The 25,510-nt window shown below is 50.3% G+C and overlaps 1 protein-coding gene across 1 annotated transcript in view; it reads left to right on the forward strand.

Moving 5' to 3' along the window:
* The window catches only part of LOC114583613 (myosin-6), a 51,837-nt gene that overhangs the window by 25,936 nt on the left and 391 nt on the right, over positions 1–25,510 (forward strand). The window contains exons 20-40 of the mRNA XM_077916900.1: positions 311–434; positions 1,586–1,722; positions 3,250–3,376; positions 4,674–4,802; positions 6,643–6,885; positions 8,851–9,027; positions 10,844–10,989; positions 12,230–12,320; positions 12,561–12,950; positions 13,387–13,513; positions 13,867–13,985; positions 14,192–14,388; positions 15,490–15,673; positions 15,782–15,947; positions 16,071–16,195; positions 17,426–17,734; positions 18,365–18,568; positions 19,460–19,585; positions 19,977–20,252; positions 22,076–22,171; positions 24,457–24,591. Coding sequence (XP_077773026.1) covers positions 311–434; positions 1,586–1,722; positions 3,250–3,376; positions 4,674–4,802; positions 6,643–6,885; positions 8,851–9,027; positions 10,844–10,989; positions 12,230–12,320; positions 12,561–12,950; positions 13,387–13,513; positions 13,867–13,985; positions 14,192–14,388; positions 15,490–15,673; positions 15,782–15,947; positions 16,071–16,195; positions 17,426–17,734; positions 18,365–18,568; positions 19,460–19,585; positions 19,977–20,252; positions 22,076–22,171; positions 24,457–24,591 — 3,628 coding nt within the window. The remainder of the gene's footprint in view (positions 1–310; positions 435–1,585; positions 1,723–3,249; positions 3,377–4,673; positions 4,803–6,642; positions 6,886–8,850; positions 9,028–10,843; positions 10,990–12,229; positions 12,321–12,560; positions 12,951–13,386; positions 13,514–13,866; positions 13,986–14,191; positions 14,389–15,489; positions 15,674–15,781; positions 15,948–16,070; positions 16,196–17,425; positions 17,735–18,364; positions 18,569–19,459; positions 19,586–19,976; positions 20,253–22,075; positions 22,172–24,456; positions 24,592–25,510) is intronic.

The raw sequence follows: 25,510 nt of genomic DNA on the forward strand, positions 1-25,510 counted from the left end.
CGTGCTTTAATGGGACTGCTTTATTTTGCGTTTTCATTATGGGTGCTTATTTATTGTTTGTGCCATTGGCCTTTATACTTGTAAACTGCTTAGAAGGCTATTTTGGCACTAAGTGATATATAAATTAACAGCAACAATGGTTCAAAAAATAAATAAATCATTAATCGTTCACTGACCCAAATTGAAAATAGGCCTACAGGTCAATTAAGAAATATGCCGTCCTGGTTTTACGCCCCTGTACTTTCTTCCCCTCAGAAAAATCTTACAGCTTTGGCAGGGGAATCTAACAGAATATTTCCCTCCCCACCAGGTACCGTATCCTGAACCCAGCTGCCATCCCCGAGGGCCAGTTCATCGACAGCCGGAAGGGAGCAGAGAAGCTCTTGGGCTCCTTAGATATCGACCACAACCAGTACAAGTTTGGCCACACTAAGGTGAGAGGGTGGAGCCTTTGCAGCCGCTTCCAGACAGCCTGTTTATTCAGCATCCATCCTGATTAACTTTCACATAACTTATGTGGTCATTAGACAATATCCAGTATTTATTGAGCATTTGTTCTGATTTGTTTTCGTAGAGCGGTTATATCACAGTAATTTGCTTGTGGGTGTCTATGCATTCACTTTAATATTTTGTTCACCCACCCTTTTTGGTGTGTTTCCCAGTCAGTTTCTAAACTGCAAGTAGTTCATATGGATTTGTTGCTCTAAGCAAGCAATCTGCAATAAAACTTGGTACTGCTGGGGTGATTGACACCCGTCAGTCGGACAGGGAAGTGTTGTTGGCACTGAGACTCAAATGTATAGAGCTGAACTCAAAATGCTTGTTTACATAGCTGTTGTACTACCAACCTGACTGTATGCTTGTGAAACATGGACCACTTATAAACGCCATCTCCAACTCCTCAAAAGATTCCATCAACAGTGTCTCCAAAAAATTTTACACATCACTTGGGAAGACAGGCAAACTAATGCCAGTGTACTGGAAGAAGCAAAGATCACCAGTGTTGAAGCAATGATTCTTCAACATCAACTTCGTTGGACTGGTCATGTTGTGCGGTTGCCTGATTATCATCATCCAAAGCAACTACTCTATTCCGAACTTAAAAATGGAAAGCGCAATGCTTGCAGTCACCAAAAGAGGTTTAAAGACTGTCTTTAAAAATTTAGTATAAACACCAACAATTGGGAAACACTGGCCTGCAAGTGGAGAATTGGAGAACAGCCTTTACCAAAGGTGTCCTGGGCTTTGAAGACACTCAAACTCAGGACGCAAGGGAGAAACGTGCTAAGAGGAAGGCACAATTGGCAAACCCTCACTGTGATCAACTCCTGCCCGGAAACCAATGTCCCCCACTGTGGATCCAGAATTGGCCTCCACAGTCACTTACAGACTCATTGTTAAGACTATGTTTATGGAAGACAATCTTACTCGGCTATGAGTGATAGAAGAAGAAGGAGGAGGAGGAGGACTGGTACTCATCTAGTGCCCTTGTGGGCAATATTGTATGATAGATGATAGATATAGATAGAGGCTTAGCCAGAGGTGCTCATGTCAACATCCCTACCACCTTTCCCTCTCCTTCCAGGTGTTTTTCAAGGCTGGGCTTCTGGGCCAATTGGAGGAAATGCGAGATGAACGCCTTTCCCGCATCATCACCCGCATCCAAGCGCAGGCCAGGGGTCAGCTCATGCGCATCGAGTTTAAGAAGATTATGGAGCGTCGGTGAGTGCTGTGATTATCCCTTCTTAACTTGCAGGTTGGGTGGGAGTAGGAATCGATTTCCACAGTATCTGGAAGAGGGAGATTCATAATAACAAGATTTCCACAGGGGTACCTGTTATTCCATTTCAACAAACGTGCTACGGGCACTTTCCGAATGTGCTTTCAGAGCGTTTGGTTCGCAGGGAATCTTAGTCAGCTTTGGCTATTGAATGAGCATTTGTCCCGATTTGTTTACTGGTGCTCAGATGGCGTTGCATCAAAGCAAGCGCATTACCCCATCATTTTCCTTATCGCAGAAAAAAGAAGTGTGGTCTTTAGGGACAGGCAGGCTTGTATCCTCAAACGACTGTAATTGTGCAGCCGAAATTTAGCAGCATGGGACGGAACCCCATCTGAAAATAGGGACAGCCTGGAAGCACCTTTTGCGGTCACAAGAAGAGCTGCTCTTGATGGTTGTCGGAAATGCTGGTGGGCAGTTGCTTTGCTGGGCAACCTGCCTGTTTAAAATTTATTTGGCTAGTACTTACACAGTATTTATTTATTTGCACTTATAGTCTGGGATGCGGGTGGCGCTGTGGGTTAAAGCCTCAGCGCCTAGGACTTGCCGATCGAAAGGTCGGCGGTTCGAATCCCCGTGGCGGGGTGCGCTCCCGTTGCTCGGTCCCAGCGCCTGCCAACCTAGCAGTTCGAAAGCACCTTCGGGTGCAAGTAGATAAATAGGGACCGCTTACTAGCGGGAAGGTAAACGGCGTTTCCGTGTGCGGCTCTGGCTCGCCAGAGCAGCTTTGTCACGCTGGCCACGTGACCCGGAAGTGTCTGCGGACAGCGCTGGCCCCCGGCCTATAGAGTGAGATGGGCGCACAACCCTAGAGTCTGGCAAGACTGGCCCGTACGGGCAGGGGTACCTTTACCTTTACTTATAGTCTGTCCTTTGCCAAATGGTTCCCAGGGCGAGTTACAAGCACACGCAATTAAAATAAGCAAGAACGTACAGTTAGAATCATTTGAAAAATCATTTTATATTGCGTTTTATACCATAAACTGTCCTGTGATCCTCAGATGAAGGGCAGTACAGAAATTTAATAAAATTAATAAATGAAGTGAAAAAGAGAAGGGGGAAAAAAACCTGTGGAACTCTACAACAATGACCACCAAGACCTCACGAATTGCAGTTTCTTTTTTTCTCCTTGCCTGGAACCTCGTTTTCAAAACCAAAAAGCAATGCGTATCAGAATAAATAAATGAAAGCAGTGGCGCAGAATACAGTGCACAGCAATGGAAGAGAAGGCAAGGCAGCCAATTGGTCAAAGACCTGGAGGGTAAAGAGTTGCAATTTTGACCAACCACTGAAAACCACAGGGACATAGAGGGCTGCCTTACCCCCAAGTTGGAATATTGAGTCCCTTAGTTCAGCATTGCCCACTGTGACAGGCAGAGTCCCTTGAGGGTTTCTGGCAGGGAGGTGGGGGAGACGCTTTCTCCCGCTTAGGGGCTAAATCCCCCGTTTCCTTATCCTCCTTTCCCCAGGGATGCGTTGCTGGTGATTCAGTGGAACATCCGGGCCTTCATGGGGGTGAAGAACTGGCCTTGGATGAAGCTGTTCTTCAAAATCAAGCCTCTGCTCAAGAGCGCAGAGACTGAGAAGGAGATGCAGGTAATGCTTCTTGGATTACGGCTGAAATTTATCCAGAACTGCTAAGGGTTAAACAAACAATAATAATAATAATAATAATAATAATAATAATAATAATTTTTATTTATATCCCGCCCTCCCCAGCCGAAGCTGGGCTCAGGGCGGCTAACAACAATCAAAATAATCCGACATTCTAAAACATTCATTATAAAATTAATTAAATCAAATTAAAATCAAATTAATGGCAACCATCAAGCCAAATTCTGTGCAGATTGCCGATTGCCAGAGGCGGGGGTCAGGCTGCGCCCTGACCAAAGGCCTGGTGGAACAGCTCCGTCTTGCAGGCCCTGCGGAAGGATGTCAGGTCCTGCAGGGCCCTGGTCTCTTGTGACAGAGCGTTCCACCAGATTGGAGCCGCGACCGAGAAGGCCCTGGCTCTAGTTGAGGCCAGCCTAACCTCTTTGTGGCCTGGGATCTTTAGGATGTTTTTATTTGCAGACCGTAGATTTCTCTGTGGGACATACCAGGAGAGGCGGTCCCGTAGGTACGAGGTTCCTAGCCCGTATAGGGCTTTAAACAAACAAAAAATCAAGGGCTGCCACACTGAGTCCATCCAAAAACATCTGGAAGGCCATCGAGTGCCGCAGGCTATCCCTGATTTGCTCACAGGGGTTCACAGCAGGCAGTTTATGCACTCCACAAATATATGAACACCTTGCACAACAGTGTAATTAATGCAGAATTGGCCCTGTTGCATGTTTGACACGGTGCTCATTCCACATTTGTAAGAAACTGACACCTGGCCTTTGCTGTTACTCCTTCCGGTGCCTCCTGGAAATATTTTGGTTTAGGCAAGCCTATCCGGATGTGTAGGGTGTTGACGCTTTAATTGTAAGTTTTAGCTGATCGGTTTTAATAACTTTTTTTGGAAGGTTTCCAATTTATTTAAAAACTATTTGCTGATAGTTTCATTTTTTAAATCCTGTTTGTAACCTGCTTCGAGGTCACTGGGGTTTTATTTTACAATCAAGTGGAATATAATTTTTAATGAAATAAATACACAAACAGTGAAGGCCAAGTTGAACCCTTTGCATGCTAGTCTTCTACAAACAAGGGCCGTTATTTTCCGGTTGCGAAACCGTTCAAGCACCCAACCTCACACCTCCAATCTGAAGTTGAAAAAGGTCCCGAAGCAGCCTTGCTCTACCAGCTTTGAAATATCCCTTCCCAATATATAAACCTGCCATTCGCGTTTCCTTTTAAGCAGCTACCGCTGGCTGGCCGGTTGAGTCCATCAGTCTTGTTTTCTTCTCCACAGACAATGAAGGAAGAATTTGGGCGGCTGAAGGAAGCCCTGGAGAAATCGGAGACTCGGAGGAAAGAGCTGGAGGAAAAGATGGTCTCCCTGTTGCAGGAGAAGAATGATCTCCAACTGCAAGTTCAAGCTGTGAGTGACTTTATAAAGCCACCGGGACAAACCTCAAGGTCCTGGAGAGAGAGAGAGTCCTCGGTTGCTTCCATGTGACCTGCTCATTGAGCATATTTCCAGATTTGTTTGCATAAGGTTTGTGGGGAGGTTAGATGACGTTGGTGATCTGTTGTGCGTTGATTCTGGTTTGCTTGCAGAGAGAGTCGGTGCTGCTGCATTGAGTAAGCATCAGCTCACATTTTGAAATTTGTTTCCTCATCTCTCTCCTTATCGCTCTTGTTACGCGACGAATCAACTTTAATGGCGAAACCTGAATTGATATATGACTGAATCACACCCAAAAGTTGGCAAGAAGCTGTGATCTAGCCCCACTGATGGGCCCTGCAGATTTCTTACCACTGCCCTGGCTGCCAGCAGCTCTGCCTTCCCTTCCCTGTCGTACCTGGAGATGCCAGGGTCTGAATCTGGGATCTTCTGAATGCAAACCATCAGCTCTGCCACCGAGCTACTGACACCAAAAGATCCCATTTGGCAGCAATACTTGACTCTGTAATTAACAACCTCTATTTTTACCTTCCTGGTAGATGGTAACAAGGTAAAAGGCAAATGACCCCTGGACGGTTAAGTCCAGTCAAAGGCGACTATGGGGTTGCGGCACTCATCTCTCTTCAGGCCAAGGGAGCCAGCGTTTGTCCACAGACAGCTTTCCGGGTTGTGTGGCCAGCAGGACTAAACCACTTCTGGCGCAACGGGACACCGTGACGGAAACCAGAGTGCACGGAAATGTTGTTTACCTTCCCGCCACAGCAGTAACTATTTATCTACTTGCACTGGCGTGCTTTCGAACTGCTAGATTGGCAGGAGCTGCGAATGGGAGCTCACCCCGTTGTGGGGATTCGAACCGCTGACCCTCTGATCGGCAAGCGCAAGAGCAGGGGTCAGCAAACTTTTTCAGCAGGGGGCCGGTCCACTGTCCCTCAGACCTTGGGGGGGGGGGCAGACTATATTTTGAAAAAAAATATGAACGAATTCCTATGCCCCACAAATAACCCAGAGATGCATTTTAAATAAAAGCACACACTCTACTCCTGTAAAAACACACTGATTCTTGGACCGTCTGCGGGCCGGATTTAGAAGGCGATTGTGCCATATCCGGCCCCTGGGCCTTAGTTTGCCTACCCATGCCCAAGAGGCTCAGTGGTTTAGACCACAGCGCCACCTGGGGGTGGACAGTGTGGACAACATGCATCCTTCCCACCTAATTGCATTGGCCTCTATAGAAACAAGCTGTTTGAGGAAAGGGTTGTAGCTCAGCAGTAGAACATTTGCTTAGCAAGCAGAAAATATCAAGTTCAATTCCAGCATCTCCAGGTAGGGCTAGAAATTTCCCCCTGTCTGAAACCCTGGATAGCCTCTGCCAGTCAGGGTGGAAATTACTGAGTTATATGAGCCAATAATCTGACTCAGTATAAGACAGCTCCCTATGTTTCTGTGAAATGGGCGCATATGGAATTGACAAAATGGTTCAGGATACTGGGCAGATATGAAGCAAAGGTCAACGTGCACTGTTGCTATCTCTTAAGAAGACAGGAAGGTACGTTGGGATCAAAACAGCCTTTTACATTATCAAAAAGTCCTAAGGTATTTGTTTTATTTTTATTTATTAAATTTGTATGCCGTCCTCTACCCGTAGATCTCAGGGTGGTTCACAACATGAAATCACAATAAAAGCACTTTTGACCTTTCACGTCTCATCTCTTTGCAGCACCTCCTTGTTCCCGTTTACTCCGTCCTCCTCAAATGCCTGAACAGATGGCTCACTTTTCCTAAAACCCTTTTCCTTCCTCTCCTCTTGCAGGAACAAGATAATCTGAATGATGCCGAGGAACGGTGCGACCAGCTGATCAAGAACAAGATCCAGCTGGAGGCCAAGGTGAAGGAGATGACTGAAAGGATGGAGGACGAGGAGGAGATGAACGCTGAGTTGACAGCCAAGAAGCGGAAGCTGGAGGACGAGTGTTCGGAGCTGAAGAAGGACATTGACGACCTGGAGCTGACCCTGGCCAAAGTGGAGAAGGAGAAGCACGCCACGGAGAACAAGGTGCGCTTAGAGCGGTAGCGAGGCAAGTTCCCTATGTGAACCTGCCCAGGTGATAAGGTCCTTAGGTGAGCACCTTCTCCCAGCCCCTTCGACGTCAGTGGCACAGCTGGTGGGGACACAAGAGAGGGCCTTTTCGGTGGTGGCTCCCTGTTCTGAACTGCAGGTCCAAAGGAGGACTTGTGGGAGTGGTTGGGTGCAGGGAGACCAAAGAAGGGTGTCAAAAACATCGGAATGGCCAGTTCCAGAGAAGGTTTCGACTTAGGCAAAGCAGCCTGCCGTTTCTCCTAGCCTTTGCAGACACCGCAGCAAGGAGATGGCTTTGCCCGCACCCAAACAAACCTTCTCAATACAGCAGAGCAGCATATGTCATTTCACCCGACTAGATGAGGTCATAGGTGGCAAATACCCAAACCTGTCAGGATGCTTTCAGCAGCTCCCGGCTGGTTGCCCAGGAAAGTATAAAGACAAGGGAAAGTTTCTTACCATCCTTTTTCATTTCAATATTTACAGAGAGGCTATAGAACCCAGCCTCTTGGATAATGGTGCTGTCCTGAGTGAATCTCCACCCTCCGTCTCTCCCGCTTCCTCATTCGTCTTCTACGGGTGCTGCTATGTGCCCTCTGCCTTCAAGCTCTTTGCTCTCCTACTTCTAAGGCTCACCGGGTTCTGGGAGATGGAGGGTCTGGATGCTTTCTAATGACACTGTGTCAGCCAGCTGCCTCTCCAGTTCTGCCTCCCCCTCTCCCATTATTTTCCAGCTTTCCCCCTCATCTGCCTCTGAGCTGTGACCTCCCTCAAACCCCTGTTGTAAACCTACACTGTCCTTCTCTTCCTCCTCCTTGGAAGGGTCAGGATGGAGAGGCAGTCTCCCCTATTCTACCTCTGGCCAGTCCCTGACAACACCTTACAGATAGTTCTCCTTTCTGGGCTCAGAGCCCAGCCCCGAGTTCCGCAGATAAGGATTGCATCAAAACAGGGCCAATTAGTGTATGAATATAAACATATGTGAGCCCATTGCTGCAACCACTACCAATTAATTGTAGGGTTTTCTTGACTACCAAGATGCTTCCGGAACGGTTCACCTTTGGTTCAACACACTCCCATATTGTGGAATTCCCTCCCAAGAGGGACTACTGCAATGCGCTCTACGTGGGGCTACCTTTGAAGGTGACCTGGAAACTGCAATTAATCCAGAATGCGGCACCTAGACTGGTGACTGGGAGTGGCCGCCGGGACCACATAACACCGGTCCTGAGAGATCTGCATTGGCTCCCAGTACGTTTCTGAGCACAATTCAAAGTGTTGGTGCTGACCTTTAAAGCCCTAAATGGCTTCGGCCCAGTATACCTGAAGGAGCATCTCCACCCCTATTCTTCTGCCCGGACGCTGAGGTCCAGCTCTGAGGGCCTTCTGGCGGTTCCCTCATTGCGAGAAGTGAGGTTACAGGGAACCAGACAGAGGGCCTTCTCGGTAGTGGCGCCCTCCCTGTGGAACGCCCTCCCTTCAGATGTGAACGAAATAAGCAGCTATCTTATCTTTAAGAGACATCTGAAGGCAGCCCTGTATAGGGAAGTTTTTAATATTTAATGCTGTACTGTTTTTAACACTTGATTTGGAGCCGCCCAGAGTGGCTGGGGAAACTCAGCCAGATGGGTGGGATATAAATAATAAATTATTATTATTATTATTATTATTATTATTTATAAGTTAGGTCAGACTGGCTCCCTCTTTTGTTATCCTTCCACCAGCAGGATAAAGCCTCCGCAACATATTCTACCGGCAGGCTAAGACTTGCTTTCTGTCCCACCTGTCGCCACAGAGTAGGCTGAGTGCTGACGGCAGTGCAGTGGGCTGCCCTCCAGCTAAGAGCTTCTCCCCACATGCTCCTGGGACCCCCATATGTAGATTCAAAGTTGTCCCTTCCCCACAACTCCTTACATCTCTGGGGTTTGGCTTTCCCACCAGGTGAAAAATCTCACGGAGGAGATGGCCGGTCTGGATGAGATCATCGCCAAGCTGACCAAGGAGAAGAAATCCTTGCAAGAGGCCCACCAGCAAGCTCTGGATGACCTGCAGGTCGAAGAAGACAAAGTCAACACGCTCACCAAAGCCAAGCTGAAGCTGGAGCAGCAGGCGGACGATGTGAGTCAACAGCAGAGACTGGAGAGTCTCATGAATATGAGCACATAAGAAGCTGTTCTCAGAGCTGGAGCCTTCCAAGTGCTGGTGGACTCCAACTCCCATCAGCCCTGACCATTGGCTGCACTGGCTGCTGAGGCTGATGGGAGATGTAGTCCAGCAACATCCAGAAGGACACAAATCCTCCATCTCTTGCTCTGGCAGATCTTCTTGGTGGGAGAGAGGGGCTTTCCCCACCTTTAGCTATCACAGTTTCTCTGTCACAGGGGTGGGGGACATTTTATTAATTGTTTTCAATATAATTTTTATTACATTTCCTGTTTTACAATTTAGAATATTCATTTAAACAACCTTAAAATATCAAAACCGTCCCTTCTTCTCTTTCCGTGGTTCATTTTGCAAAACGTAAATCCCTGCGTATTTTATATAAACTAAACCATTCAGTGTTCCATTATGACATCCGTCAAAACTTAATTTATGCTCTTGTATTTATCTTAACGTTGCCAGTGTTTTCAAGTGGACACAATGACCCCCATTTTTCCCAGTAAACATTATCCAATCTTCTTCTCGTTCTCTTATTCTGTATGTTAGGTCGGCAAGCTGCGCATATTCTGTCAGCTTAAGTTGCCATTCTTTTTCAGTTGGGACCCGGGGGTAGGGGACAATTTACGTCCTGTGGGCCATGTTGACAATTTCCCCAAGGCCGTGTGCCAGCAGTGGATGGGGACAGAGGTCAAATTGGGTGGGTTAATAGGTGTGCTTCCACTCTGCCTCCACGACTGGAAGGCAGCAGAGCTTCTGAATGCTAGTTGCTGGAAACCACAGGAGAAGCAAGGGCTCTTGTGCTCTGGCCCTGCTAGCCAGCAGGGTGTCTGTTGGGCTGTTGAGAGACTGGGGCGCTGGACTAAGTGGGCTGTGGTCCTGATCCAGGAAGGCTCCCTCTTTCCATACTCCATCCAGGCAAATGTGTCCCACCTCCCCAAAAAAGGTTAGCCAACCCTCTGATCTAGTAAAAGGTAAAGGGACCCCTGACCATTAGGTCCAGTTGCAGACGACTCTGGGGTTGCGGCACTTATCTCGCTTTATTGGCCGAGGGAGCTGGCGTACAGCTTCCGGGTCATGTGGCCAGCATGACTGGCGAACCAGAGCAGCGCACGGAAATGCCTTTACCTTCCCGCCGGAGCGGTACCTGTTTATCTACTTGCACTTCATGCTTTTGAACTGTTAGGTTGGCAGGAGCAGGGACCGAGCAACGGGAGCTCACCCCGTCGCGGGGATTCGAACCGCCGACCTTCTGATCGGCACGTCCTAGGCTCTGTGGTTTAACCCACAGCGCCACCCACGCCCCTTCCTTTGCAGATAAAAAAAGGTAAAGGGACCCCTGACCATTAGGTCCAGTCGTGGCCGACTCTGGGGTTGCGGCGCTCATCTCGCTTTACTGGCCGAGGGAGCCTGCATACAGCTTCCGGGTCATGTGGCCAGCATGACTAAGCCGCTTCTGGCGAACCAGAGCAGCACACGGAAACGGCGTTTACCTTCCCGCCGGAGCGGTACCTATTTATCTACTTGCACGTCATGCTTTTGAACTGCTATGTTGGCAGGAGCAGGGACCGAGCAATGGGAGCTGACCCCGTCGCGGGGATTCGAACCGCCGACCTTCTGATCGGCAAGCCCTAGGCTCTGTGGTTTAGCCCACAGCGCCACCCGCATCCCATCTAGTGGACAGCCCCAAATGAATTCTGCAGTCCAAAGCACAAGAAACCACCTGTGAGTAACACCCGTTTATTCTTCTTTTTCTTGTATGCCTCTTTCCAACCAGCTGGAAGGCTCCCTGGAACAGGAGAGGAAGATCCGTATGGACCTGGAACGGGCCAAGAGGAAGCTGGAAGGGGACTTGAAGCTGACCCAGGAGAACATCATGGACCTGGAGAACGACAAGCAACAGCTGGAGGATAAACTGAAAAAGTAGGGGACGCGCCTCATCTCAGGACGCTTTGTAGGAGCCTCGGGAAACAGGAGAGAGAGAGAGGCCACCTCTCTCTGCCTGCCACTACCAAACGCTTTTCACTGTTTTCACTGTTTATTATCGGGTAGCATATTTGTGGAGGAGGCGGCTATGGATGGCTAGTAGCCCTGATGGCTGTGCCTTCATAGCTGGAGGCAGTAATAATAATAATAATTTAGTATTTATGCCCTACCCATCTGGCTGGGTTTCCCCAGCCACTCTGGGCGGCTCCCAACAGAATATTAAAAACACAATAAAATATCAAACATTAAAAACTTCCCTAAACAGGGCTGCCTTCAGATGTCTTCTAAAAGTCAGGTAGTTGCTTATTTCCTTGACATCCTTGAGGGCATTCCACAGGGCGGGCGCCACCACCGAGAAGGCCCTCTGCCTGGTTCCCTGTAGCTTCACTTCTCTCAGTGAGGGAACTGCCAGAAGGCCCTCGGAGCTGGACCTCAGTAATATTTCCAAATACCATTTGCTGGAGAGGAGAGGAGAGGGCTGTTGTGCTCATGTTGTGCTTGTTGGCTTCCCACTGGGGCATCTAGCTTGTCACCGCAAGAACAGGATGCTGGACTAGGTGGACCAGTGGCCTGATCCAGCAGGCTCTTCTTTCTATCCTTAAAAATATCTAAAACAAACGCATGTGAGCTGTGTCCAGTTCTGCCCGCCAGGGATTAAGGAGGGTGTTGTTGACACTATTGCAACATGCCTGGAGACCCAAGGTTGAAGAGCCCTGGTCTAGACCAAAGGCCCCTTTATTATAGTCAATGACCAGCTCACATAACATAACACAATAAAAACAGTGTTCATAAAGATAAAATATACAATTGGAGCAGATTGCAGCAATAGCTCATGAGTTAAAATTGAGATATAGCCACTTCCGCCTTCAAAAGGAGGTGGTGTTGCGGGCTTCACGCCCCCACCACGCATGCGCGATTGCGGCTGCGTCATCCCCTGGACAGCCAATCGGCTGGCTTGGGGGGCGTGGCCTGCCCTATTTAACGCAGGCATAGCCGGGGATCTCCCTCTTTTGCCGCCTCCAGCTGCTCCAGCTGAAGGGCAACTTCAGCATTTCCCTAGTGAGCTATTTTATTCTAGAGGATGATTTGTATTCTAGAGGATTATCTAACGTATGAATGGGGTGGGGGGAGGGAATGGGAGGGTGGTGGTGTTTACGTCCCCAAATGCCTTTTTCAGGAAGGAGTTTGACATCAACCAGCAGAACAGCAAGATCGAAGATGAGCAGGCCCTGGCTTCACAGCTGCAGAAGAAGTTGAAGGAACTGCAGGTGGGTGCCCTGCTTAGACCTTCAGCTTTCAGGTGTCTCTCTGCTCTAGAAATGCCCAGGGGTGGACTTTCCCTCTTTCCCCAGCTCTTGGCTTTATGTTCTAGAACCACCTTCTGACCTAGAACCAACCCCCTGTGAGTTTGGCCCAGGGACAAGCCACATGCCACCCAAAGGTTCTTGCCCTTGAGACAATATGCTGGATGGGTTGAGGGACCCGTCTTCTTTTTTTCTGTGGTCCAGGCACGGATCGAGGAGCTGGAAGAGGAGCTGGAGGCAGAGCGAGCATCGCGGGCCAAGGTGGAGAAGCAGCGCTCCGACCTCTCGCGGGAGCTGGAGGAGATCAGCGAGCGGCTGGAGGAGGCCGGCGGGGCCACCACCGTGCAGGTGGAGCTGAACAAGAAGCGGGAGGCGGAATTCCAGAAGATGCGCCGCGACCTGGAGGAGGCCACTCTCCACCACGAGGCCACGGCGGCCACGCTCCGCAAGAAGCACGCCGACTCGGCGGCAGAGCTGGGGGAGCAGATCGACAACCTGCAGCGCGTGAAGCAGAAGCTGGAGAAGGAGAAGAGCGAGTTGAAGTTGGAGCTGGACGACGTGGGCTCCAACATGGAGCAGCTGCTGAAAGCCAAGGTGCTGTATGGATGGAGGAGCAGCTGAAGTTAGCTCAAAGGGGTACCTGGAGAGCTGGAGGTGGAAGCTGGGGAGAAAGGGAAGCTGGGAAGGTATTATCCTGACACCTTCTAGAGACCAAGCTGAGCCAAGGGGCGTCCTACAGGGATGTCCTTTGGTGGACTGTCTCCAAATGACGTATTCAAGCCAACCGAGTGACACAGCAAACGCCGTATTGTCCAGAGCACTGTGTACAAATCCAGCATGTTCCTTTAAACTGAGGGGCTCAGTTAAGCCCAATTAAGATTAAAAGGGCAGCATGTGGCCCGTTTGCTTGAAGGTTTTGGCACACCTTCCTCATGTTGCTGCCTTGCTGGCCTCTGGAGCTGTCCTCCTTGGTCCTCTCTCACCTTCCTTGCTTTTCGCCCCTTCCACCTCTTCCCCTCTCGGCCGGCAGGTGAATTTGGAGAAGATGTGTCGCACCGTGGAGGACCAGGCCGCAGATTACCGGGCCAAGTTTGAGGAGACCCAGAGGACCCTCAACGACACCAACACACAGCGGGCCAAACTCCAGACGGAAAATGGTATAACACACATTGTTTTCCCACTGGCTTTCTGTTTATTTACTTTCCTAGAGGGAACAAAATCCAGGGCTGCCCTGCCGTTAGGCATAGTGAGCACCTCAGGTGTTAGATATTTGGGGGCATTCCTCTTTGTTGCCCCTCACTTTTTCTTGGGGCCCCTAACCTGGCCATGGCTTTAGGTGCCATGGAGGTGGTTCCGCCAGTGTTCATCCTCCAGTCCATTTGGTTTCCGTATGTGGAATGGAGAGTGGGCAGCCATCTTGGCCGTCTCCTCAGGCCATGAAATGTCTTGGGCCCCGGACGGAGTGTATCAGCTTTGCAGAAGCAAACATGCCGTCTTCCCTGCCCCTCAGGAGAACTCGCCCGCCAACTCGAAGAGAAGGAGGCACTCATTTCTCAGCTCACTCGAGGGAAGCAGTCGTACACCCAGCAAATGGAGGACTTGAAGAGGCAGCTGGAAGAGGAGGCCAAGGTAAAAGAGCCATGAGAACTGTAGGTCTGAGGCAGAGGGACGCTGAGAGAAAGCAGACGAGAGAATTGCAGGATCAGGGATCGGAGTCTGAGGGAAAATCAGTTGAATATGAGAATCAGGGGGATTCAGAGGTTGCAGTGGGAGAAGGCATGAAGCAGGTGTTGAGAGAGATCAACCAAATTTTCTCATGTCCGTCCTTCACTCAGGCCAAGAATGCTCTGGCGCATGCGCTGCAGTCGGCCCGCCATGACTGCGACCTTCTGAGGGAGCAGTATGAGGAAGAAGTAGAGGCCAAAGCGGAGCTCCAGCGCTCTCTGTCCAAGGCCAACTCCGAGGTGGCGCAGTGGAGGACTAAGTACGAAACCGATGCCATCCAGAGGACGGAGGAGCTGGAGGAGGCCAAGTAAGTGAGAAGGTCTGGAATGGATGTCTACCTCAGCCCTGCCAGCTTACAGGCCTGCCTGGCTCTTGTGGAATAGCGTCTGGGCTCAAGGATCCAGGCGGAGATGGAGAAGCCAAGGCATTTGAGCAGCAAGAGGCTCAAACCAAAGAAAGAGGCCTGGCCTGACCGCTCTGATAGCCACACAGCCTCCTCTGGCCTATCAGGGGTTTGGGCAGCTGCTGAAGCAGGTGGCCGGTTTTCTTTCCTACTCCTTCCCTTGGCCGGCACTCGAGACGGGGATGTGGGCCCCCTCGGCAGCCTTTGGGGTCTGCTGTGGGCCTGACTCTCTCGCACACCACCACTGCCCCCCTCCAGCCCTGCCCGTCCCCCCAAAGCCCCACGGACATCGCTCTTTGGTTCCTCTAACGGCGAAGCTTTTGGCTCGGGTTATATTTTAAAATGGCAGCGTATAAGACGAGCAAAAAGCTTGTTGGTTGGAGGAGAAATCCCCCACTTAAAACAAAAAAAAAGGCGCTAAGGTAGGTTGAGGTAGGAGGAGATGTGGTGTTGGTGGCCGGGGTGAGGGGTACATACACCGTGCCCAACGAGGCCAAAAGAGCAGAGCTGGGGGTACGACACACAAGTTGTGGGCCTCGCCTGTGCAGCCACACTCTGCCCCCCTATGATGACTGCTGTCCCAGGTAGAGCAGGGGTGGGGGACCCTCATGTGCCCCCCAGCAACCACTGTTCCTCCTCTCTCTCTCTGTGTATAAAACCCTCTGACTTCTGTATGGCTGGAGTGCAGCCTACAGTACAAAGGTCAGAATCGAAGCCATTGGCCCGTCTAGTTTTGCCTCTGTCCCGAATCACTGGCATTCGGCCCTTGGAAGGTTGGCCACAAGGGAAAGTGGCCCCCGGGCTGCGAAAAGAAAAGTCGCCTACCCCTGAGGTAAGACCATTGAGACGACTTCCTGGAGCGACCTGGCGTGGTCATTGTGGAGGTCCATTTTCTCTCTGCTGTTCCTCCTCTCCCTCATCCGTAGACTGAGGAAGCAAGCCAGCCCCTCCTGCGGTAATAATAGATTCACTTTCCCCCCACCCACCCACAAACTTGCATATCAGGAAGAAGCTGGCACAGCGCCTGCAAGACGCCGAGGAGGCGGTGGAGGCCGTGAATGCCAAGTGCTCCTCCCTGGAGAAGACCAAGCACCGCCTGCAGAACGAGATCGAAGACCTCATGGTGGACGTGGAGCGCTCAAACGCGGCCGCAGCTGCCCTGGACAAGAAGCAGAGGAACTTCGACAAAGTGAGTGAGAAAGGGAAATGGGCGCAATTCAGAGGGAAACAAGGGTCATGTCCTCCAGCTCAAGTTAGAGTTGTTGTTATTTGCCCTCTTTCCCCTCCATCCCCTCAGATCCTCTCGGAGTGGAAGCAGAAATACGAGGAGACCCAGGCAGAGCTGGAGGCCTCGCAGAAGGAGTCCCGGGCGCTCAGCACCGAGCTCTTCAAGCTGAAGAACGCCTACGAGGAATCTCTGGAGCACCTGGAGACCTTGAGGAGGGAGAACAAGAACTTACAGGGTAAGTTAGGGTGAGGACGAGGCCTTCGGCAAAGCCTTGCTGCTTCACAGCTTATCCCTCACTTGAGCTTATCCTTCTCTCCGGTCTGAGCCAAGTCTCCCGCTTCCTCCTCTCTCCCCACAGAGGAGATTTCGGATCTCACTGAGCAGCTGGGCGAGGGTGGCAAGAGCATGCACGAACTAGAGAAGGTCCGGAAGCAGCTGGAGGCCGAGAAGATGGAGTTGCAGGCAGCTCTGGAAGAGGCTGAGGTGATACCAAACGCCATTCTCCCTTAAACACCAGCCTTTGCCCCTCCTTGTCCTCCTGTCTGTGCTTCTACTTCTTTTCTCTGCGCCTCCTCTTCCCTTCCGTCCCCCTCCCCTATTTTAAATCACTTTAATCACCACAGTTTCCCCACACAAGGAACCCTGGCAGTTAAGAAATTCTTCCTAGCCCAACGGTGTGCTCCGCCATGAGGCAGGCTGGGAGGGGGCAGTTTGGGGCACCATGAAAGGAAAGCAAACAACCAGTTATTTAATTTATCATTGTTGTTTTATGGCAAGAGGCACCACTTGAAGTCCGGACCTCTGGGGGCCAAATAAGCTTTTCCTAACATTTCCTGCTCAGAGCTATGGGCCTTTATCCCTCCCTCCCTCCTTCTCTCTCTCTGTCTCCAGCCCAGAAATACCTGGAAACTGAGGTTCTGCACAAACAGTATAGCGCTATATTATTTTAATAGTGCGCACCGCATAACCAAGATCATCCATCATGTTTACAAAAAACTCTCACAGCACAAAGGTCCCCTGCAACATTAATTAAACTCTTCCTCCATTCTGGTTCTGTCCATAAGTGATGAATTGCCTCTTATTTCGGCAACCTCTGCTCCTCACATGGGGGGTGAGAACTATAATTGCCAGTTTACTTGTGTTGATATTTTTTTTCTTTATGTCTGTATAAACAGCATTTGTAGGCCCACTAGCACCCCAGGGTAGGGAACAGAAGCCAACAAGGAGCAATTCATCACTTATCTTTAGCCACATCCCAAAAGAAACCATAAAACGAGCAGAACTTGCAAACGGGAAGTGTTTAATTAAAGGCACAGTAGTCCTTAAAGGTTTCAACATTGCTTTGCTCCTCTGTACTGGGCAGGCTGGCATTTCAGTTGCTTTTCATTGGCACAAATCAGGTCAGGGGGAAACCCAAGACGAAAACACTGGAATGCAATGACTTGACATCAACATTGTCTTGAGGACTTTCCCGTAAAAATAATGAGCAATTCTGGAGAACAGGCCCCAAATAGAAACAAATGTGTAACTGTTGACATGATAGAGCCTTGGCCCACCAGAAAGCATCTGCCCTATCTGATAGAGTTTGAGTTGAGGAAGAAGCTGGATCTTGACACCATCAAACCTCCAGTCTTGTCTCCTCCGATTCTCCTTCCACTTCTTCCCTCATCCATTTGTCCTCTCGCTCTAACCCATCATTTCCTGACCTTCCAGGCCTCTCTGGAGCACGAGGAAGGCAAGATCCTGCGGGCCCAGCTGGAGTTCAACCAGATCAAGGCCGACATCGAGCGCAAGCTGGCCGAGAAGGACGAGGAGATGGAGCAGGCCAAGCGCAACCACTTGAGGATGGTGGACTCGCTCCAGGCCTCCCTCGACGCCGAGACCCGCAGCCGCAACGAGGCGCTGAGGGTCAAGAAGAAGATGGAGGGCGACCTCAACGAGATGGAGATCCAGCTCAGCCAAGCCAACCGGGTGGCAGCTGAGGCCCAGAAACACCTCAAGATTGCCCACACCCACCTCAAGGTAACGAGGCACGAGGAGGCCTTTGTCCCCCACCTCAGTGGACCACAGCCTGAGGGCTGGGAGGGGAGGTTCACACAGCCCCACACAAAAGGATGGGGAGGTATTTATGAGGAGGCTTATACCTGCCATGGGAAGAAAGAGGCTTACAACAACAACAGTAATAATAATAATAATAATAATAATAATAATAATAATAATAATAATAATTTATTTATACCCTGCCCATCTGGCTGAGTTTCCCCAGCCACTCTGGGCGGCTCCCAATCAAAACAGTACAGCATTAAATATTAAAAACAGGGCTGCCTTCAGATGTCTTTTAAAGATAGGATAGCTGCTTATTTCACATCTGAAGGGAGGGTGTTCCACAGGGCAGGCGCCACTACCGAGAAGGCCCTCTGCCTGGTTCCCTGTAACTTGGCTTCTTGCAATGAGGGAACTGCCAGAAAGCCCTTGGAGCTGGATCTCAGTGTCCGGGCTGAACGATGGGGGTGGAGTCGCTCCTTCAGGTATACAGGACCGAGGCCGTTTAGGGCTTTAAAGGTCAGCACCAACACTTTGAATTGTGCTCGGGAATTGTAATTGTACTTACCGCTTGAAACAATATAAATGTGTGTGTGTGTGGTTGCCCAGGACAACCAGATCCAACTGGATGACGTCCTGCGAGCCAACGAAGACCTGAAGGAGAACATTGCCATAGTAGAGAGGCGGAACTCCCTGCTGCAGGCGGAGCTGGAGGAGCTGCGCAGCGTGGTGGAGCAAACGGAGCGCGGCCGGAAACTCGCCGAGCAGGAGTTGATCGAGGCCAGCGAGCGGGTGCAGCTCCTCCACTCCCAGGTGAAGAGGGGATGACCCTGATTTCATATGTAAAAACAAACAAACAAGCACTAATTTGAGGGGGCTGATACCTTCCCTTTGCAGAACGACAGGGTGCTGTTACTTTCAAAGGCCAGGCAAGTCCCACAGTCTTGTGAACTTGGGTGCTCTTGTCATCGTGAGAGCCTGTCCTTGGTTCATGTTCTGGACAACAGAATTCCTCTGCTTGAACTGAGACAATATTTTCTGGAGTGTAGAGTCCCTGCCTATCCCCACTCTTCCATCTCCTCTTCTTTGACTCCCCATTGGGGTTTCCTGCCCCACTCCTTCTCTCACCCTTCCACTGGCCAACTCCATTCCTGCCTGTCACTCTCTCTCCCATCTTCTCATCTCCTTCATTGCCTCCATCTTTCACCCCTCAATTTAGCCTGCTTCCAGTGATAGCATCTTCTCCTGCCCCTTCATCCTCATCTTCCTCTAGCTTGCAGCCTGCTACTGAAGCTCAGCCAGCTGACACTTTGTCCTCCAGCTGGGTCTACTCCTCTATGTCTTCCTTGTCGTTGCCTCTTCCCTTCCACTCCACCCAGATCACCTTCCAGTTGGTTTGAGGGACTGATGAAGCCACAGAGGGGCAGCTCCTGACTCCCAATTTCACATACTCAAGTAATGGGATCTGAGCTGAATTGACCAGGAATGACTACTAGCCACTGTCGGAGGTGGTGTGCCTCTGAATCTGCCCATTTTTAGGAATCATCAGTAGGTTGAGCTAATGTCCTGCTTGCTGGCTTCTTATAATGGGCATCTGGTCGGCCGCTGTGAGAACAGAATGATGGACCAGGTGGACATTTGGCCTAATACGTTCCATGACGCTACTCCACCTTCTCTCATTCTGACTCGCCCATCTCCCCTCAGAACACCAGCCTCATCAACCAGAAGAAGAAGATGGAGACTGACCTGTCCCAGCTTCAGTCAGAGGTGGAGGAGGCCATTCAGGAGTGCAGGAACGCTGAGGAGAAGGCCAAGAAGGCCATCACTGATGTGAGTACAAATCAGATCATGGAAAGGTGGGGTCCACAACTGGCGACCCTAAAGCTTAGTTCTGCCCCTTCCCCTTCACTAATTGCCTGTCCTCGCAAGTATTGACCCTCTAGCCGTCTATCTTGTTCTGCTGGGATTTGCACAAGCCCAGTCAAGTTCAGGACCACAGACAGCTCCCAGTGGGCCCTGTTGGCTGAGCCATGAAAGATGATGTTGTCTCAGCAAAGGACCGCCAACACCTGAAGGCTGAAGGGTCAGGAGTTCGGTGTAGCGGCGCCTGTTTAGAGTATGGGCTCCTGGGCCTTCACCTCTCCTCCCCTCAGGATTTTTAAGGCCTGCGTTGGGTTTGCCAGGCTGAGGTAATTCTCTGCGTTCTCTCTGCTTCCTCCAGGCGGCCATGATGGCGGAGGAGCTGAAGAAGGAGCAGGACACCAGCGCTCACCTGGAGAGGATGAAGAAGAACATGGAGCAGACCATCAAGGACCTGCAGCTGCGGCTGGACGAGGCGGAGCAGCTGGCCCTGAAAGGCGGCAAGAAGCAGCTGCAGAAGCTGGAGGCCCGAGTGCGGGAGCTGGAGAACGAGCTGGAGCTGGAGCAGAAGCGCAACGGCGAGACCGTCAAGGGCATGCGCAAGTGCGAGAGGCGCATCAAGGAGCTCACCTACCAGGTGCGGGGGCTCAGGTGGCATCCGTCCGGATGAGCTGGGGATGCTGCGAGGCTATGCGGCAAAACCAAGTATATGGTGCTCAAGGTGCATCGTATCTCTCTGAGCATAGAAGAGACCAGCATGGAAAATACAGTGGTCACAGGAGAGGCATAGATCAGAACTGGGAACCTTTCTCAGCTGGAGGGCTGTATTCCATTATAAGGAACATTTTTTGGGGGGAGTCACTGGCCGGGGTGGGCAGGGGCAGCGGCCGGAACTCTCACCTTTTGCACTAGAGCAGGGGTCAGCAACCTTTTTCAGCCGTGGGCCGGTCCACCGTCCCTCAGACCTTGTGGGGGGCCGGACTATATTTTGAAAAAATTCCTGTGCCCCACAAATAACCCAGAGACGCATTTTAAACACAAGCACACATTCTACTCATGTAAAAACACACTGATTCCTGGAGAAGGCGATTGGGCCTGCATCCGGCCCACGGGCCTTAGGTTGCCTACCCCAGAGGTTACATTGCAAAAGTCAGAGGTTTCTACACGTACATCTCTGTGCCCTCTCTCCCTCCAGGAAAACAAGAAGCATTATTAGAGATCAAGGAGACGTCTCAGCCAGGCCAAAGCCCTCAAGGGGTGTGGCTTAGAGAGGGACATAGCTAAGGAAGAGTCTCAAGGGTCAGATAGAGAGTTCTGGGGGCCACATCTGGATCCTCCCCCTTGTGGTAGAGGATCGGCAGGCTGGTTCTGGCCAGGTTTCATTTATCTGTTGCATTTACATTGTTAGAGACAATATAAATTCACATATAACCATTGCTTTATTTCCTAGTACTTTTATTGTGGTTTTAGGACTACTGCTTTGGTGTTTTCGTTGTAAACAGAAAGCAGTATACAAATGAAGTTTTGCAGAAATTCAAAATTTGGCCAAATTTCTTTATTTAAGAAGAAACACTGCTGTTGTTTCTTTTTTAAAAATCCCATGGATACTTTTAAAAGAAAGCAAATCTTAAGGCTGGTGGAAGAATGTTAGAACCATAACACAAAGTATTCACTGGTGACATTTGATCCCATTTTGCAGTTTTGATTGTTTTTAAATTCCTAAATTAACTGATTTCCATAGTTTGGAAAGTCAAGGGAAATTCTGATCAGGAGACTGTGCAAAGTGCAAGCACACCTGAGTCAGGCTGGAGGTTCACTGGAAATGTATTCACACCAAAGATGATTTTACCCAGTGTTTTTTTCTGGGGGGACGCATACCCCTAAACAGTTTGTGAATCTTTGTCCTTTTGTCCATTTACTGTATTGATTTCCCCCGATTTGAACTATAAAATGGTGATTTTCTTGAGTCAAAATGAGAGTACCCCTAAACATCTTTTTAGAAAAAAAAGCACTGATTTTACTTATAGAAAGTTACACATAGGGTTGGTTCAGCTGTAACTCCAAACTGTGATTTATACCATCATTTACACTCCAAACCTGCATTCTAGGTTTACAGGCAAAATGGCTGTTTGTGCAGTTTCTTTCTTCTTTGAGAATCTCCTTACTCTATCCTAAACAGTGACCTCCAAGGGCAGGAGGAGCACTATTCCAAATCTCATTTTGTAAACTCAGATGTAATCCCAAGACACAGCCTGCCCAAAGTGCGGTTTGCAAACCAGCTTCAAAACTTGATTTCGGATCCTGGTTTAGTGGCTACTTGCAAACTATGGTTTGTCAGATGGTGTTTGTTTAAACCATGGTTTGGTGTTGCAAGAGAACCCATTTATGGAGAAACAGTTGTTGTGGATGCCAGGTGACGGTTTCTCCCCCATTTTCCTTCCCATTTCTCCTCATCTGCAGACTGAGGAGGACAAGAAGAACTTGCTGAGGCTCCAGGATCTGGTGGACAAGTTGCAGCTGAAGGTCAAAGCCTACAAGAGACAGGCAGAGGAAGCGGTGAGTTCCTGGATTCTCTCCACAGTTATCGGCCAGCCTTGTCAAAAACAATGGCTGCAGAGACCCAGAAGCCACTAGGTCAAATTACAGCGCCTTCCACAGCGCCTGGGATGCGGGTGGCGCTGTGGGTTAAACCACAGAGCCTAGGACTTGCCAATCAGAAGGTCGGCAGTTCGAATCCCCGCGACGGGGTGAGCTCCCGTTGCTCGGTCCCTGCTCCTGCCAACCTAGGACTTCCAAAGCACATCAAAGTGCAAGTAGATAAATAGGTACCCCTCCTGTGGGAAGGTAAACCGCGTTTCCGTGCGCTGCTGTGGTTCGCCAGAAGCAGCTTAGTCATGCTGGCCACATGACCCGGAAGCAGTGGCGTAGCGTGGGTTGTCAGCACCCGGGGCAAGGCAAGTAATTTGCGCCCCCTAACCCGTAGATTTGCGCCCCCTAACCCGTGGATTTGCGCCCCCTAACCTGTGGATTTGCCCTAACCCCAGATGTTGCACCCGGTGCGGCCAGCCCCCCCTGCACCCCCCATGCTACGCCACTGCCCGGAAGTTGTACGCCGGCTCCCTCGGCCAATAAAGCGAGATGAGGGCCGCAACCCCAGAGTCGGTCACGTCTGGACCTAATGGTCAGGGGTCCCACAGCGCCTACTCCTTGGCAAATCAAGAAAAGCTTTGCTAAACCTGAGCTGCCAGGATGCTTAGATTGAACTAAGGTTGCCTGATGCTTTGCGAGATACAGTTTTCTAGACTGTATAAACAGCAGGCCTTATGGTGCTTGAGCTCCTTTGCAGAATAAAACTTCCCTAAACCTGAGCAACTAGTGGTTCTCATTTTAAGTCTTCTGAACAAACTTTGCAAGACCTCAGCTGGCTTTTCATGATCAGGTTCTACAGGTCAGGTCGGGTGGAAGGTGATGAAATGATGCAGGTTGCAGTATTTCGGCGGAGGTAAAGGACGCACGCGGTTAATCTGGAAACCCTTGGCTGAAATCTCAGACAGTGTGGTGAATTACCGTATTTTTTGCTCCATAAGACGCACTTTTTCCCTCCTAAAAAGTAAGGGGAAATGTGTGTGCGTCTTATGGAGCAAATGCAGGCGGGAGGCTCTGCTCAGCGCTCCCTTTAAAGAGCCGTGCGGAGCATGTGTGCAGCTCTTGGGGGCTTTTCCGCGAGATGGGAGAAGGGACTGACGGGCTGCCCTCTGTCCCTTCCTACACCTCCCGGAAAAGCCAGCAAGAGCCGCTCCCAGGCTCTGCTCAGCGCTCCCTTGTAAGGGCTCCCTTTCGTCTCTCATCCCGCTTTGCTGGGAAGCCAGCAGAAGAAGAGGCGCTGCGCAGCTATCGCTCTTGCTCTGCTGGCTTCTCAGCGAAGTGGGAGGTGGGACGGGAGGGTTTAAAGCAAGAAAACCGAGAGCCGCTTACATGCTCTGCGCAAAATATTTTTTTTCTTGCTTTCCCCCTCTAAAAACTAGGTGCATCTTATCGTCAGGTGCGTCTTATGGAGCGAAAAATACGGTAACCACATGCCTTTTTCCCAGTTCCATCTCTCTTACAAGTGGATCAGTAAATACCTTCCGTTCTCCTCCCCAATCCTTGCAGTGGGTCGCGCAGGTCTGGTGAACACCACCCACCGTGGTGTCCTTAAGAACATAAGGAGATCCTGCTGGATCCTACTGGATCCGCAACTGGCACTCAGAAGCATTACTGCCTATGACTTTATTGCCCTCCCCTCCTTCAATTTGCCTAATCCTCTTTCAAAGCCATCGAAGCCGGCGGCCATCGCTGCCTACCCTTTCTCCTTGCCAGGCAAAATTTCATAAGCTTCTATGTCAGCTCTTCCCAATGTGCTTTCTCCAAAGTGTGGCCCGAGGGCTGCATGTGGCCCTCGAAGCCTTTTTTTTTGGGCACAGCTGACACCCAGCCCTCGTGCTGCCTTCCCAAAGCCACTGCAACCTTCCCTTATCAAGGAGTCTGTGTTAAGTTGTGGGTAAACATATCAGACGACACAGCGATTCTTCAAACAGCTCTTGTTTATTCAGAGGCCAGAACAGAACTGAACTGAAGGGTTCAGTCAGCCTGCTTATATAGAGCTCCACTACAATGCAACTGTAACAACTTTCTAAAACTATCCAATCACTGAATGTCACTTTTGATCCCTTATTTGCATAAGTACCCCTCCTGCTGGCCCAGGGTGAGAACTTCAGTACATAACAGTCTGGATCATTCTGCCTGCCCTTTTCTGAGCTTTCCCACCTTCTCTTCCCCTCCACCCCCTGGCCCACCCGCAGGAAGAACAGGCCAACAGCAACCTGGCCAAGTTCCGGAAGGTTCAGCACGAGCTGGATGAGGCCGAGGAGCGGGCGGACATCGCCGAGTCCCAAGTCAACAAGCTGAAGGCCAAGACCCGCGATGTGGGAGGGAAGGTGAGTGTTGTGGCCGGCTGAGGGGGGCAGGGGGGCTCTGGGGAGAGACCCCAGCTTGCCCTTTGTCCTGTTCACACATTACGTTCAGCCAGGCCGCAATCTGTGTACACAAACAACTGAGCTGTGCACGTGACGTGCAATGCATGTACAGTCTGTGTACACAATTTATTATCATTTCATTATTAATTGCCTTTATACCCCGCCTTGGAGCTCAAGGTGGTCTACGCAGCTCTTCTCCCCCTCGTTTAATCTCCAACAACAGCCCTGTGAGGTAGGTTAGGCTGAGGGGCAGAGACTGACCCAAAGTCACCCAGTGAGCTTCATGGTTGAGCGGGGATTTCGAACCCTCATCTTCCAGGGCCTAGTCTGATGCTCTAACCTCCACAGCTCACAGCGCTGCACAAATCAACGAGTGTACACCCTTTCACACAAACACTTGTGCATGTGTAGAGGCAGCTTGTACCTGGGTTCAGCATATTGTGTGAACAAGCCTTTGGCGTTTCTTTTCCATTCCAGTGAATCAGGCTGCGCATTTGCCCTTAAGCTCCACCCCCTGCACATTCACCCCCATCCCTCCCTCCCAAAATTCACAAAGGTAAAGTAACTTTTACGCAGAGTAGATCCACTGAAATTAATAGTCATGGTAATTCATTTCAACGGGTCTTCTCCGAGTCAAAAATGCTAACATATTGGAGAGCTGCTCCAAAATGTTGAGGTAGTTTTTGGTATGTTGGTGACGGCACTGGCATGAGCCAATAGACCCCCTTCCTTAAAGCTAGCTATTCTCCAATACAATGAAAAGTTCCAGAATTGTTTAGGAGGTTTTTCCCTAGGACAGGAATACACATGCACGTTTTCATGGCAACAAAGGTGATTTCAGAGCACATCTCCTACCCTTTTAAATGTTGCATCCTGCTCA

The sequence above is a fragment of the Podarcis muralis genome, chromosome 13 (assembly GCF_964188315.1).
Source record: "Podarcis muralis chromosome 13, rPodMur119.hap1.1, whole genome shotgun sequence".
Taxonomy (NCBI): domain Eukaryota; kingdom Metazoa; phylum Chordata; class Lepidosauria; order Squamata; family Lacertidae; genus Podarcis; species Podarcis muralis.